At 36.6% G+C, this 15,225-nt stretch overlaps 1 protein-coding gene across 16 annotated transcripts in view; it reads left to right on the forward strand.

The window, feature by feature from the left end:
• Nucleotides 1-15,225, forward strand: part of ARAP2 (ArfGAP with RhoGAP domain, ankyrin repeat and PH domain 2) — a 188,265-nt gene that overhangs the window by 27,529 nt on the left and 145,511 nt on the right. For all 16 annotated transcript variants that reach the window (XR_014311239.1, XR_014311240.1, XM_082728936.1 and 13 more), the window contains one exon: nt 648-1,001. Coding sequence is in view for 14 of the 16 variants with exons in the window: in XM_082728936.1 (XP_082585062.1) it covers nt 648-1,001 (354 nt within the window). In the remaining 2 variants the exon portion in view is untranslated. The remainder of the gene's footprint in view (nt 1-647; nt 1,002-15,225) is intronic.

Below are 15,225 nucleotides of genomic sequence, written 5' to 3' on the forward strand. Positions count from 1 at the left end.
GTAAGATCTGCAAATAGATGAGGTGGTGGTTCAGGACATTGCCTGGGGACTAGACCTTGGGCCGGCTCCGTAACGCTGTTGGTGAAGATAAGAAATTGTGATGCAGGGAGTGTGGTCAGTCTCCACCCTTACTACCAGTCTGCACCCAGCCCCCTAGAACAAACAGATCAGATTACTGACCCTTAAGAAAAACGGTACTACTTCTAGCAGTGTTCAAATATGTCAGTGTAATAAGAGGTTTCTATTTAATTTTTCCAAAAGAATTTAAGAAAATTATCAGGTGGATTAATTGAACGCCCAAGACTTTTCTGACCTTAAATTTCTGTAATTTCAGGGTGCCTGTGTGGCTTATTCAGTGAAGCATCAGTCTCTTGGTTTTGGCTCAGGTGGTGATCTCAGTGTCCTGGGATTAAGCCCCACCTGGAGCCCCTCGCTCAGTGGAGTCTGATTCTCCCTTTCTTCCTTCCCCTCCCCCTGCTCACATGTGTGCATGCGTGCACTTGGGCACGTGTGTGCTCTCTCTTTTTCTCTTAAAATAAGTCTTAAAAAAAAATTCTGTGATTTGTTGTTTATAAATTTGCAAAGTAACCAGTGGCTTAAATGACATATGGCACTTCGAAATATTAAGACCATTTGTTTCCCTTTAGCATATATGATAACAGGAAGGAGAATATAAGTGAAGACAAAGTAGAAGATATTTGGATACCTCGAGAGGACAAAAATAACCTTCCAGTAGACTCTGCTTCAGAATCAGAATATTCAACAGTAGAAGAATGCTTTCAGAGTTTAAGAAGAAAAAACTCAAAGGCATCTAAATCTAGGACTCAGAAAGCATTGACTATGGACCCCGTCAATAGGCACAGTTATCCATTAAGCTCAACAAGTGGAAATGCTGAGTCCTCGATCGTTTCCTCAAATGCAATATCTCCCTATGCCTGTTTTTATGGATCCTCTGCAAGGAAGGTTAAATCAGGATGGCTAGACAAACTGTCTCCTCAAGGGTATGTCGTTATTAATTTTAACCCCCTAAGTAGCATAAGTTCAAGTTTATCCATTTCTAGACTTGCTGGGTTGCTGCTACTCCTCACCCCTACCCTTCCCCCATGCATACAGACACAGTTTTTAGGGCCTTTCAGTGTACTTTTGCAAATGCTGTTCTTCAGACCTGAGGAGGAATGAGTGTGATACTTGTATGGAATGCTGGGATAAGGTTCCGAATAGCACATTGAAACTGAAGTTTGCAGTTTCACATCTACATCCTTAATGTTAGTTTCTAACTTTACGGTGACATGCACTGCGTTCCAATTTGTAGCAAAGAAAAACAACAGAGATTGAGTTGGTATTACGAGGCCCACGCTGTTTGGCTTTTGCTTATATTATAACAGTGTTCTGTTTGGGAATACAAGTCTTAATTGTAGTTAGGGAAAGTACATCATTGTTAGACTTCAGGCTTCTCTGTTATTGATATATTGTTTTGATTTTTGTATGTTGCACAGAAGGTCAGAGTCCTTGAGTATTATACTTTTAAAACAGATTTATCATTTCAGATGTTTACAAAGAAACTTCTGTCCCTTAAGGTCTTACAGTACTGAAAATACTTGGGGGAGGGATTATGTTTAATTAGAACTGTTTTCTGGCATCCCAATTTTTGCATGTCCTTTTGAAATATTTACTTGAAATATTCCTCATGAATTATTAAGTTATTTTGGGATTAAATATCTTTTTGTTTCAGTAGTTAATGTAGTGAGACCCTGCGATGTGCTGGTTTTCTTTATTTCCCCCAAAAGATGCATCATTTCTAGAAAGACTTTATTGGACCTAAAATAAATTTTATTAGCAGGAAATCACCAGAAGAAACATTAGTTGACTAGTGAGGAACAGATTTTACATTTCTGAAGAAAGTGGAAAAAAAATCCCAGCTTTTTAAGTATATTTTATGGTTATAAATTATATGGTAGAAACTTTATACTGTTGCTTTCTTTTAGCAAATTAGGTGCTGAATAAACTGAAACAGAATACTTCTTAGTACAAGTTATCTTACCTCCTTTCTGGTTACATTAGGGCTACAATGTAGTCAACTAGGCCTACTTTTCATCAGTCATCAGTATTACTGGTAACTACATAGTCTAATAGCAAAGGTATGAGTAAGCACTCTAAGGTACACACAGGTGACATGAAACAGTGAGTTTGAATATTCTCGAATCTTTCATTTCTGTATAGTTTAAGTGTTTAGGGATATCCTAGTACTCTCTCTGTTTATACCAGAAGATTTAGCAGACTCTGGGTATAGAGCCCCCAGCAGCTGTGGTTTCCTGCATGATCTCTGATAGTACCTCACTCTCTGCAGGGTTGATCTGTTTATGCTCCAGGCACACTGAAAAAGCTTCAACATCATTTGCTACCTCTGGGACATTTAGAACATTTTCCTCTCTGTTTATCAGAACTCAGACTTGCTATCCTTCCTATTCTGAATCTGCCTAAGGTTAGATGCTGTAAGTTGTCTAGATTTATGTTTTTCCATTTTAGGGGAAATGATTGAGTTTTCTGCCTTAACAGTTTTTCTCCTGGATACCAGCATGAGCAAATATCACAAAATTAAAGGAACTTGTTATATCACCAAGAGGTTAAACTCTTCTACATGATTTTATTGCTATGGCTTGAAAAGAAGTATGTGTTACTGGCCAAGAAGCATGTATTATTTATTATAAGTAGAATTGGAATTTTTCTTTTTCCTAATTAGACTCTGTAGGCTATTGTTAAGGGTGTTAAGATGCTCATTAATTAGACAAAGTGATGCTTGCCCCCTCCTTAAGCAGAGGTTACTGGGCTTTATTGAACTCATGGTCATATGTCTGTTTGATGTGGGGGGCACTCTGTAGATGGCATTCTGAGCTCCAGAGAGAAGGTATTAGCAAACTTTTTCTGTAAAGGATCAGATAAAATACATTTTAATCTGGGTACAGCCTCTGTAGGATATCTGTGGGAAATCAGCAACTGAGCAGTTGTGGCTTGAAAGTAGCCACAGAGAATATATAAACCAATGAATGAGGCTGTGTTTCAATAAGACTTTATTTATAAACACATGATGTGCCAGATTTGGCCTATGGGCCATAGAGGCATAAAACAGATTAGAGAATTAACTAGAACCTTATACCAGCTTCTTTTTTCCCTCCTTGGCCCCACGTAGAAAATTATAACTGGAGAGATCACAAAATAGGGAAACTGCTTTCTATTATTCTAATAAAGATAGAAGTTCTGAGAAGCAGGAGCCCTTTTTGGGGACCTGTGCCCTTGTCATTCTTTGTCCTGCAATGCTCTTCCCCACAGAGCAACGTGGCTTCTACCCTTCCTCCCTCAAGTTCTTGCTGTTATGTCTCCTTTGCATGAGGTCCTGAACACTAAAGTGAAAATTATCACTACCTCTCTCCTTCTATGACCCTATCATTCCCTTAATTATTTTTCTCTGTGGGGCTCACATGCTGGATGATTTATGTACACTCCATGGGGATAGGTCGTCTGTGTTGGTTTTTGTTTATTGTGATATCCTCAGCAGCTAGAATATAGACTGGCACATGGCAGAAGCTGTTAGTATTTGTTGTTGAATGAAATCAATGAGAAAACAAGCGTTAGATCTGTTTTTTCTTTAAAATTTTTAAAAATAGTTTTTTATGCATAGGGATTTTATAATAACTGAACTGCAAATAGTATGTTGGTTGAAGTTCTGGAGGTGCATGGACAGCACTGGTATACAGTAACAGTGCAGTGGGCTCTCAGCATTCTTTTTAGGATTCTCTTTCCCTCCTAAAGACACACGTTTTTTTAAAACACAGTTGGAGAACAAAGAGCCATACTCACTTATCCTTCTCCAAATAGTGTTTAAAACTGTCCTCAATCGGGCGGGACATTAAACAAAATAATCAAATTTATAATCTGGGTTTATTTCACATGACTGTCTATTTGCTTTTGCAGTGCAAATGCCTCTCCTGAACCAGTGCATAGTATGTGAAAACATGTCTAATATTGAGTAAGAGTAATTGTAACATCATGCAATTAAAGAAACATGAGGACATTTATAGTTGGGCTTAAAGTTATGAACATTCACTTAGCTATTTGTGTGATCTAATTATAACATAGCCTGATACTATCAAATTCAAAAATTGTATGGAGGAAACCCAATAAAATGTAGACCTTGGGTCTGTTACTAGCGTTTCAAACAGGTCAAACAGATGAAAAACTTAATAAATGGTACCTGTTTAACAGAAAAACAAAACAGAACAAAAAAGTAAAACAGAACTCACTGGATTTTGAGGATAAAAAAGCAAGTCTTTTTCTGTCCCTTTTCCTGACTGTAACTGATAAGTTGAAAGTCCTCACCCACTGTGAGTGGATGCAAATATGAAAGACTGGATTGAATTTATTCCAGCATTTCCTGAGTATGTAACTCAGAGGAAGCATTGTGCAGGTTGCCGTGACGAGAGGTGAGCATGGTGAATATGCCGTATCCCTTCTAGGAGGTGCACATGGTGAAATACCCAAACATATCTGCAACACAGGAACCTTTTTGACATTTTTAACTTTCTGTTTTCTAAAGTTAATGTGTGTGTTCAGTATAATGCACCTGAATTTTGTAAACAGTGCAGTGTATCTCAAGGAATTCATATTTTACTTGAGAATAGGTTTTGTGACCTTATTTCTTATTCAGCGGAATTCCTCTTTAACAAATTATTAACTTTTTCCCCAAGGAGAGGCATTGTGTGGTAATCTGAGCCTAGAACAGCAGAAGCTGAGCATGTGAGGCTAACTCAGCAATTTGGATATAGAATGTGCTTAAGAATTTGTGGAGTAATACAAATATATGCAAGATATGTGTGTTCCTTGTCTTTTTTGTGTCTTCCATTTCGGGCAGAAAAAAGGAAGCCAAAAAAAAAAAACCAACCCCAAAACCAACCAAAATACTGAGTCTAGTAATTGGTGCAGAAAAGTCTCAAGAGTATAGAATTGTGAAGTTACAAAGGGGCTGAGGAACATTTCTTCAAAGATCTTCTAGACAGGGAAATTAGCAATTCAGTTGGCCTTTGGAAATGGATAAGATTTTAACTAGCATTTTTAGAAGAAATACTTTTCTCACTAGAGGGAGTGAAAGGGAACTGACATAGGTGATTCCTAGAGATACTGAAGTCTGTGAGATGGATAGTAGGGGTTGGTTGGGTTATTTTCTTGGAGATACAAGATTGAGTTCTAGAACGAAGAGGGAGAAACTGCCAGTGGATTGTATGTTCAGGCTGAACAGAGAACTAAGGAAAATGAAGTCAGTGGTCAAATACCAAAAAAGATCAAATCCCAGATAGAAGTTAGGAGTCCGATCACCCAGAAGCCAGTAGTCCATGAGCTGGTGGGAGATCAGAGCTTAGACTGTTGGTGCCTCTGTCAGTGACTGATTTTCTGGCTCATGCCCAGCATCTCCAAGGCTGCTTTCTTGAAGCAGTTCCTCACCCTGGTACACAAGTGTGTGAGCTCCTCCAGTCCTGGGAATGTTGACCTCTGGTTGGCCTTTATGTGAAATGCAAATGTAGTGGAAAGTTGACGAGTCCCTTTATCTGACCAGGATGTTATGTACCAATCACCACGTTGAACTTCAAGGTGAAGCTTAAATCTTTGATAAAAAGTATCTTGCTGTGCCAAGCAAATAAAAAACTTAAATATTTTATTTGTAGTTTGAGGAAATAGTTTCTGAGTTTTAATGTTTATCAAATAACATGACTAATTTCTTTCACTCTGTTTATTGGCCAAGAAATGAATGTGAAGGTGTTGGAATCAAACTCAAATTAGAGTCGTAAGCCATCTGTTGGTCATTGGCTGTGTATCCTAGAACCTTCATTTACATGAAAGTATAGGGTCAAGATTTCCTTAGTGGGATCCATTGGAAAATTAGGTAACATTGGGCCTGATACTTAATTGGGGCTTAGTAAACTGCAGTTACCTTTCTTTTCAGAAGAGCATCACTTTATTTCAGGTGACCTTTGGTAATGTGAAGTTCTAGTCAGTTCTTACCTTGGAAAATATAAAGTAAAGGAAGCATGAATTCACATTAAACTTTTTAAATTAAGGTTTTGGTGATTGAAAAAGCATATGGTTTAAAGTGTCAGAAAGTTGTACATGGTTTGTTAAAACAAAGCACAACACATAGCGGCTTTCCTTCCCTTCCACTTCATCACAAAAGACAGCTGGTTTCAATTCTTTTAGTAGTTTCTTTGGTTTTTACTTCATATATCTTAATAATATTTAAAAAAATTTTTTTTTCCTTTTTTCTTAGGTAGGCTCCATGCCAGGTGTGGGGCTTGAACTCATAATCCAGAGATTGAGTCACATGCTCTATAGACTGGGCCAACCAGGCGCCCCAACTTAATAATATTTTCATGCTATTATTTTCCCTCACTTTCCAGTTTTAGGAGTTATCTACTGGAGTACTACCAAGGAATATAATGTTTATCCATTTTTATCATGGCCCCCACTCCTCTTTCTGGCATAAAGACATCTCCTATGTATCGTCCTTTTCATATAGTTACAGTATAGTTTATATATAGTATAGTATAGTTTCATATAGTTATAGAAGCTAGATTCTATCTGTATTTAATTTTATAGCCTCATGACTGGCCATGCTGCTCGTATGTGAGCTCTGTGACATAGGATTAATTTTTCTTTCATCTGTGCTCTTCAGTTTTCCATGAGATTTATAATTTTTGAATTTTTAAAATTTGTTTTTTTATGTACTTCTCACTCGTGGATCCCAAAATTCTTGCTAAACTAAGGACTCTAACACCGTGAAGTAACCAAAATACTTAACAATTTCATCATCAGCCAGCCTCCTAAGGAAACTTTAGTTTGGTCTGGTGGTTCTCCAGATCTGCTGCATCATGAACTAGTGAGCTTTCTGTGGTCCCTTTCATTATTGGCGTGGGGAATCTCTGTGCTGAGTGTTTTTGCCTTTCCTCAATCTTGTGACATTGCCTGCTTGCCAACACACCCACCCATTCTTCCTGGAGCGTCCTCAGAAATGGTTAATCGGAGGGACAGTGTTTTGAGGCTTTGTATATTTGATAGTGTTACTTTCTTCCGAAGCATGCTTATTGAGAATTTATCATGGTTCCAAAATCTTGATGAGAAAGAATACACCCTTCAGATCATCAGTCCCCAGTCTTCTAGATCTCTGGTATTATTGAACTGGTATTGAGAAATCGATTCTCAAGCCTTTATATGTGGCCTGGTTGGTTTAGTTCTGGGGGATTGTCTTGCTTTATTTCTTTGTTAACTATTCTGTTTTTTCTTTCTAAACTTCTTGGTAGTTTGGTGTTGGACCTCCCACATGGAAAGGTTGATAAAAATGTAGCTTTTCCATTTTCCATTTCTGGGAAGTTTCTTCAATCGTACTTTCTAACCCACTTTTGTTTTTTGTTATCCTACAATTAATATAAAAAACACCTTCTTTTGACTGTTCTTTTTAGAGCTTATTGTTATTGTCCCATGAACACAATATTTTCTGTTATGTTTCTGAAGAACTTAATATATTTTTGAAGCTTTCTTTTCCTGTAAAATCTGTTTCTTTTAGCTTTATTTCTTTTGGGGTGGTGGAAAAGAAATAAAACTTTTTTTGGGGAGTCATTTCCCATTTTTTACCTTAGAGGTGTTTTCCTCAAATATTTTATTAATCTTGGGCTGTTTATTTTTAAAGTGAAATCTTACAAAGCTGATTGGAACGGGTTCTGATGAGTCCCGTTATTTATTTCTTATAAGATGTTCTTGCTGGACTTTTCTTAGTATGTTTCCTTGTTGAGTCCTCATGCTACTATCTTTTAAGTGAATCTCTTTCTTTGAGGGTAAAACAGCTTTTTGGGAGCTTAGTAGGGAAAGTGGACTTTGAGTATAAATATGTATGACACATACTTTTGATTTTTCTGTTTTGAATACTGCCCCTTACCTCAGTTATATCTGAGTGTCCCAGCCCAGAGACTCTCCCCTGTTTGATTTTCTGCCATGAATGAAACTCCCCTCTGCTATTGAGCAAGAAGCGGGGCATGTTTCTAGCAGCCTGAAAAGAAGGAGGATTCTGGGATGGAGCAGTGAGGGGCACAGGTTTATCTCTTAAACTGCCTTTCAACAAATCTTATTTTTGGCATCCCCTCTCCTTAGTCATTTCCAGAGTTACTTGATCGCTTGCATCTCCTGAGACTTTGTGAGATTTTGTGGGTAAATTGGTTTTCCTCTCATTTTGATCTGTTGCAGGCTTAGCAGTCAGCTCTCAGAAACTTCCTAAGTCGGGCTCCCATCCTTCCTCCTGCTTTCTTGGTTTCTAAATATTGTTCTTATTGTCTACTTCTCTGGTTATTGTTGGTTTGTAGGTACTTACTTATTTTTGTTTTTTTAATCCTTTACGCTTTGGGAGTAGAGGTAAATGCCAGCTTTTAACTGATCATCCTAATTGGGAGTTGGTTTCCTGTGTGTGTGTGTGCGTGTGTTTACAGAATATGACTGCATAAAATAAAGAGGTGGGAATCATCTAACGAGCTTTTCATACACCTTGCCATGTAAGCTGTTGGTGGATATTATAAAATTGAGAATGACATTTTAAAAAGAATGTTTTTATTATTGACTTCTGAAAGTATTTTTTAACTTGGAATTTTGCATTTAAATAACATTTGTTTTTTCTCATTGAAAGAGGTATAGCAGAGGTAGAAGCTGGGATTTCAGAGAATTTTGGTTTGTTTTTGTTTTTTTGGCCCCAATTCATTTTGATTCACCTATTCTTGGAAATTGTCATTTTGATATGCTTAAAACTAAGCAAATGCATTTTAGAATAGAGAGGTGCTGGCATTTTACACTTGGTGCTAGCCAAAAGGCTGAGGAGCGTTGGTACTGGCATGTTATACAAATATTATAATAATTTCTTGCATGTACTTATAAGATACTTCATAACTAATACTGCATCATTTAAAAGCCTCATACTTAAAAGAGTAGGTAAAATAATTACTTAGCTACATAAAAAATGAGTAATTAGATAAAAATCTATATTTTTGGAAATCGTGGTAGTTCTAAAATAGGCTAGAGTAGCCAAAAAGATACAACATGCATATAATTCTTCAGGATTATGTAAACAAGGCAGAGGAATCTGGAATACCATGTTGTTACCCTTTTCATTAGATACCATTTAGAATAATTGAGAAGTATGTTTGTGATAATTTAAGTTGCCAGATTAATAAAAGCCATAAACGTGACTTAGTGCCTTTGAGGTTTATTTCAGTTGCATCATATTTAATGATGGTTTGGTAGCCTTTGCCACCCTATGTTAATATCATTGCTTACTAAACTAGTTTGATTTGGGGACTTTTTTTTTAACTAAAATATTAAATCTTTTTAAAACAAACAAAAATATCACCCCAAATCCTGTTGACATTTAAGAATGAAATTAAAACAAGAGTACTTTTGTGTGCATACTTCATAAATAAAGAATTGTTTAATTCTATTTGTTTGTATATACATTGTTGTTAAAAAAAGAATTTTTAAGATACACAGTTTGAGACAATAAAAACTGATATCAAGTGGTAAGGCTGTTTTTATGATAGCAGTTGAAACTTTACATCAGCTGCCCTACCAAAGCTCAGGGGAAGAGTTTATAGAAATTCGTTCCATAATGTGGCACAAGCTTTATGAATTATTCTAAAAAAGCTTCTTAAAGAAATGTTTCCCTTCAGAACCCTAAAAACAAAATATGATATCACTGCGCCTGAGTGGCTCAGTGGGTTAAGCCTCTGCCTTTGGCTCAGGTCATGATCTCAGGGTTCTGGCATTGAGCCCTGCATGGGGCTCTCTGCTCAGCAGGGAGTCTGCTTCTCCCTCAGCCTGTCTCTCTGCCTATTTATGATCTCTCTGTCTCTCTGTGTCAAATAAATAAATAAAATCTTTAAAACAAAACACACAAAAAAAACAAAAAACAAAATAGGATAAGATCTAGGCTAATATATTTCATGTCTCCTCCACCTTTTTTCTGAAGGAATTCTGACGCACTTTGCAAAATTGAACTCACCTATAGAATGAGTAGAGGTCAAATGTTATCACTGCCTAAAGGGATGTCCAGGATGCCTTGCTACAGAATGTTCTAGTCTGTTTTGCATCGTGATTAAGAGCACAGACTTGGGGGCTGGATTACCTGGATCTGACTCCCAGATAGGCTTATTCACTAGTCATGTGACAAATTGTGTAACCTGCCAGTGTCTCTGTGCCTTCATCTATAAAATGGGAATAAAAATATTACCTCATATGTCTGCTTGGAGGATTAAATGAATTAATATTTGTGTATGCTTGCAACAATGTCTAGAATAAAGCATGACATACTGTTTGCTGTTTTTATTAACAGTTCTTTTCTTTGTAATAAATCATTATTATTTCAGATCTAATTTCAGTGCTATGATAGTAGAAACACAGCCGAGGATGGCACTGTATTTCATACCATGTCTTTATTTTATTAGCATTTACTAAGCAAATTAAGCTAGTAAGTGAAATTTAAGGGAAAAGCATAACTTACCTCAGAGTGAATGTTTAAAATACTTTTGGAACCACTAATTGTGAATAGTAGATTAATTTTGTATAATTCCAGTGGAATTAGTTGCCTGATATCTAATAGCCTTTTATAAATATGTGAAATAGATGACCCTTGCGCAGAAATGATAGTTCTTAAAGGTTTAGTATTCATCAATATCTATTTTAAAATCATACATTGACATTTAGAAACACCTTCTCAGGGTCTCCCTTTTATTATTTCATTTAAATTTTAATTGATTGGTAGTCTTTACCAACATTAAATCTGAGTTTCCCTTTGCTGGAAAGGAGAATAATGTGAGCAGGGATATAAATGTAAGTTCTTATCTCTAATGACCAGTTGTTAGAATTCAGTATTGAACTTACATGCGGAAAAACAGTTAATTGAATATTGACGTATTTAATGAGCAAAATAGATTAAACAATATTTATATAAATTGAGTTTTGGAAACATTTTGTATTGATTAATTTGCATTTTTAAATAGGAACATGTAAAATGCATATATTTTTTAAAAAGTGTATTTTAAAAGTGCTTAAACATAAAATGTATTTTTTAAATTCTTTAGGTATTACTGATGAATTTTCCAAGCTTTTGGTAGGCTCTAATTTTTCTGTAATAACAAGGCATTTTACAAAGCTTTTGTCATATTAAAAAAAATCTTTGGTATTTGAAAAACAAAAAATGAAGGGTAAAATGTTTTAGTGGTGTTTCTCTCTATATAAATAATGCAAATTTGAGTAAGCATTTTTCAGTGAAAAATATGTTCCTTTGCTCATTAAATATTTATTAAGCACATTTTATTGCTAGGAACTGTGGCAGACGCTGGTTTTATATTGATAAACAAAACAGAGCCGGTTTCTCCTCTCAGGTATCTCAATATCTAGCATGGGAGATGGGTGAAGCCAAACATACATAAATACAAAAATCTGTTAGGCGTCATTAAGCAAAGAAGTGGAGCAAGAGACCAAGGGGATCTGTAGGATCTGTATGGTGGTAAGGACGGCTACTTGGGAATGCTTTCAAGCTGCGGTTTCAAGGATAAGGAGCTGGCCCTGTCCAGAGTAGACAGGGAACATTCCAAGCAGAGAAAATCACAGCTGAGAAGGCCTGGGGGCAAGAAGGAGTCTAGAGATAGGAAGTAGTACAGCTGGAGGATGGTGTCCACAGAGGGAGTCCCCCCAGATGTGATGGCTGGCTGGCTGGATGAATGACAGCAGGAGAAGGGGTTCATCGTAGGATTGCATAGTAGCTCTCTCCAGCTGCAAAATGGTGTTTCCTCAGCTGCTGCACTCTGTGCCCTCTCCTTCCCTTTCACTCCTGGCTGAGATTTGTTCTCCATAGATTATTAGAGAGATTTAATAATCCTTAAGAATATTGAGCTAAAATGGCTGAACGCATCTAATAGTTATCTGGTAGTTGTGAAAATTAAGTGGTTGGGAGATTATCTCTGAAACTGAGTGTCACGGAGACTGAGGTGGGACTTTGCTCAGAGAGCCTCAGACCCCAAACCCTCCATCTAGTTGGTGATGGAATTCTGAGAGAGCTTTCTGAGTCCAGGATGGCTGCAATTAATGATTTAAGTAAAGCATTAAAGTAGGTTTTATACAACTTTTCTCTCACTCCATGCTTTGGCAGGTTTGGAAACTTCAAATTTAATTTTGAGTTTTCAGAAGTTTTCCTGTCTTCTACCAATCTTTTTTGTTTTCTTGTTTTCTTTTAAGATACTGATTATCTGAGTGCTAGTCATTGAGGTTTATTTGTCATCTAGCTAAAGGGACTGCACGCATGTCATTAATTCAACAGATTTTTTTTTAGAGCTGTACATGTCTCTGTGTTAGTTGGAGATTGTGTAGTGAAGGATGAAATACTCTCGGAGTTTGTCTTTATAAAGCATAGGGTATGGGAGACAGACATTGAGCAAGTAAACAAATACAAATACACACACACATGCACACACACACACACAGATTATGTTAGGTATTCCCTTAGGAGCCAATCCAAAGCACTAACTTTGTCAGTGCTTTGGATTGGCTCCTAAGGGAAGGAATGTTTGTGTAGGTAGTGTAAGTAGAACTCTGAAAGAGAACGACTTGTTAGGAAAGGGAATAGAGGGGTAATGGTAATCATCTCCCTACAGATGTTGTTTTTATTCTGAAATGGAAGATTATATCAACTGTTGAGCTCTAGCTTACCACCATTCGCAAAGTAAGGTAGGTAGGGCCCAAATAAAATCTTGATTTACAGAGTTATTGTTGACATTGTGTAGGAAGATGTGTATTTACCTGTCCTCAGGTATGACAGAGATCAACAGGAAATGAGTGTGGAGTGATTAATTTGTTCAATGTATAATTACTCTGTGTTTAATACTTCTTTACCTTTTAATGTTTTTAACGCAAGGAATTTAAAGAATCCTTGAGTTTTGAAGGCTTGATGTCTAACTATTGCATGTTCCAGATAAGAAAACGCAGACCACAAGAAGTTAAAAAGAAGCAGAAAGATGATAGAAAGAAAACTGAGGAGTTAGGCTTATGATTTCAAGGTCTTTATTGTTACTTCATAATTAATTCAAATCATATATGTGATGTCTGTCCTGATGAACTTTGAAACTTTTATCTGTTTGCTCAGGGTTGCTCTAATTTTATGTGAAGCCAAATAGATCAGTGTGGGAGGCTTGCTGCATTTCACTTGAGGGGTACATGTTTGGTGCTCAGAAAACAGCTGGGAAGACAAGGTCTCCACACTTCCAGATGTTCTTTCTTCCATCTTTAGATTTTAGGAAAATTGCAGAATGTTAAACTAATCCTTTATCCTACACATGTTAGCAAACTGGAAAAGGTAGACATAGTTTTTATTTACATATTTGCTTAGAAACAAAATTGTTTAAACAGAAATTTAGTTTTCATATATCATTTATGTTTAGAAGCTAAATATATATTGTATGGGAGACAGACATTGAGCACTACAGACACAATATATATTGTGTCAGGTATGGGAGACAGACATTGAGTCACGTAGAGAATAGGATTGTCTGACTGCAGGGAAGAGTTCTGAGACAAAGCAAAAATAAGCTCAAGTGGGAACTGGTTTTTCACTTTTCCCTTATATAGTCAGAAAAAGTTTCTCTTTTAAACCTAAATAGGAAATATGTGATTACATTATTTTGCTTTGTTTCTCATTATTTTTCCATGATCATCTTAAATTGCATTTGATTTTCATCTGATTCTTTTTGAAAATGTTAATATTTCAGTGCATTTTGGGTGATTATAAAGGATTCTCCATATAGGACTTTTTTCAGCTCATTTGATCAAAATTAAGTAATTTATGTCTTTAAATCCAATTAACAAAGCTTTGTTATTTTGGCAAAATATTATTCATGCTCCAAAGCAAAAGTTAAGGTACAATAAGATAAATGCTATAAGCTTAGTGAAAGATGAAAGCTTATATTATTTTTTGATGTTTTTTTAAATTTTTTTTTTTAAGATTTTATTTATTTATTTGACAGAGAGAGATCGCAAGTAGGCAGAGACGCAGGCAGAGAAAGAGAGAGAGGAGGAAGCAGGCTCCCTGCTGAGCAGAGAGCCCGATGCGGGACTCGATCCCAGGACCCTGAGATCATGACCTGAGCCGAAGGCAGCGGCTTAACCCACTGAGCCACCCAGGCGCCCTTAATGTTTTTTTAAAAAATTATTTATTTTTACATAAACTCTAATCTCCGTCTGGGACTTGAACTTGTGGCCCTGAAATCAAAAGTTGCCTGCTCTACCAATTGAGCTAGTCAGCTACTCCTATATTATCTTTAGTAAGGGATTATTTTTGCTGGGGGAAATGGATACAGTGCTAGTGTTTCTCACCACACTTTGTTTTGCACTAACCCTTATAAACATGGATATTAGTACTGTTAATAATATCATTATTTTATTTATTTTTTTATTTGAATATAGTTGACATACATTGTTACATTAGTTCTAGAATATAGCTACCATGTGTCACCTAACAACACTATTAAAGTATCATTGGCTATGTTCCCTGGGCTGTGTCTTTGTTTCCATAACCTGTTCATTCCATAACTGGAAATTTATCTCTCTCATTCCCCTTTACCGGTTTTTTTTTTTTTTTTTTTTAAAGATTTTTATTTATTTATTTGATAGAGAGAGATCACAAGTAGGCAGAGAGGCAGACAGAGAGAGAGAGGGAGAAGCAGGCTCCCCGCTGAGCGGAGAGCCCGATGTGGGGCTTGATCCCAGGACCCTGAGATCATGACCTGAGCTGAAGGCAGAGGCTTAAACCACTGAGCCACCCAGGCACCCCCCCCTTTACCGGTTTTACCCATCCTCCCAAACTTTTCCCCTCTGACAACCACTAGTCCTGTTTATTTATAGATTTGATTTGGCTTTTGTTTTATTAATTTGTTTTGTTTTTTAAATTCCACATGTGTAAATTCATAAGATATTTGTCTTTCTCATCCTGACTCACTTAGCATGTATTTTTTGGGTCCAACTGTGTTGTCACAAATGGCAAGATCACATCCTCTTTTTATGGCTGCATGATACTCTGTTGTATGTGTATGTGTACATGTACACACAAACACCACATTTTTATCCATTCATCTTATGGATGAACTTTTGGGTTGCTTC

This window comes from Mustela nivalis (genome assembly GCF_964662115.1).
Source record: "Mustela nivalis genome assembly, chromosome: 4".
NCBI lineage: Eukaryota > Metazoa > Chordata > Mammalia > Carnivora > Mustelidae > Mustela > Mustela nivalis.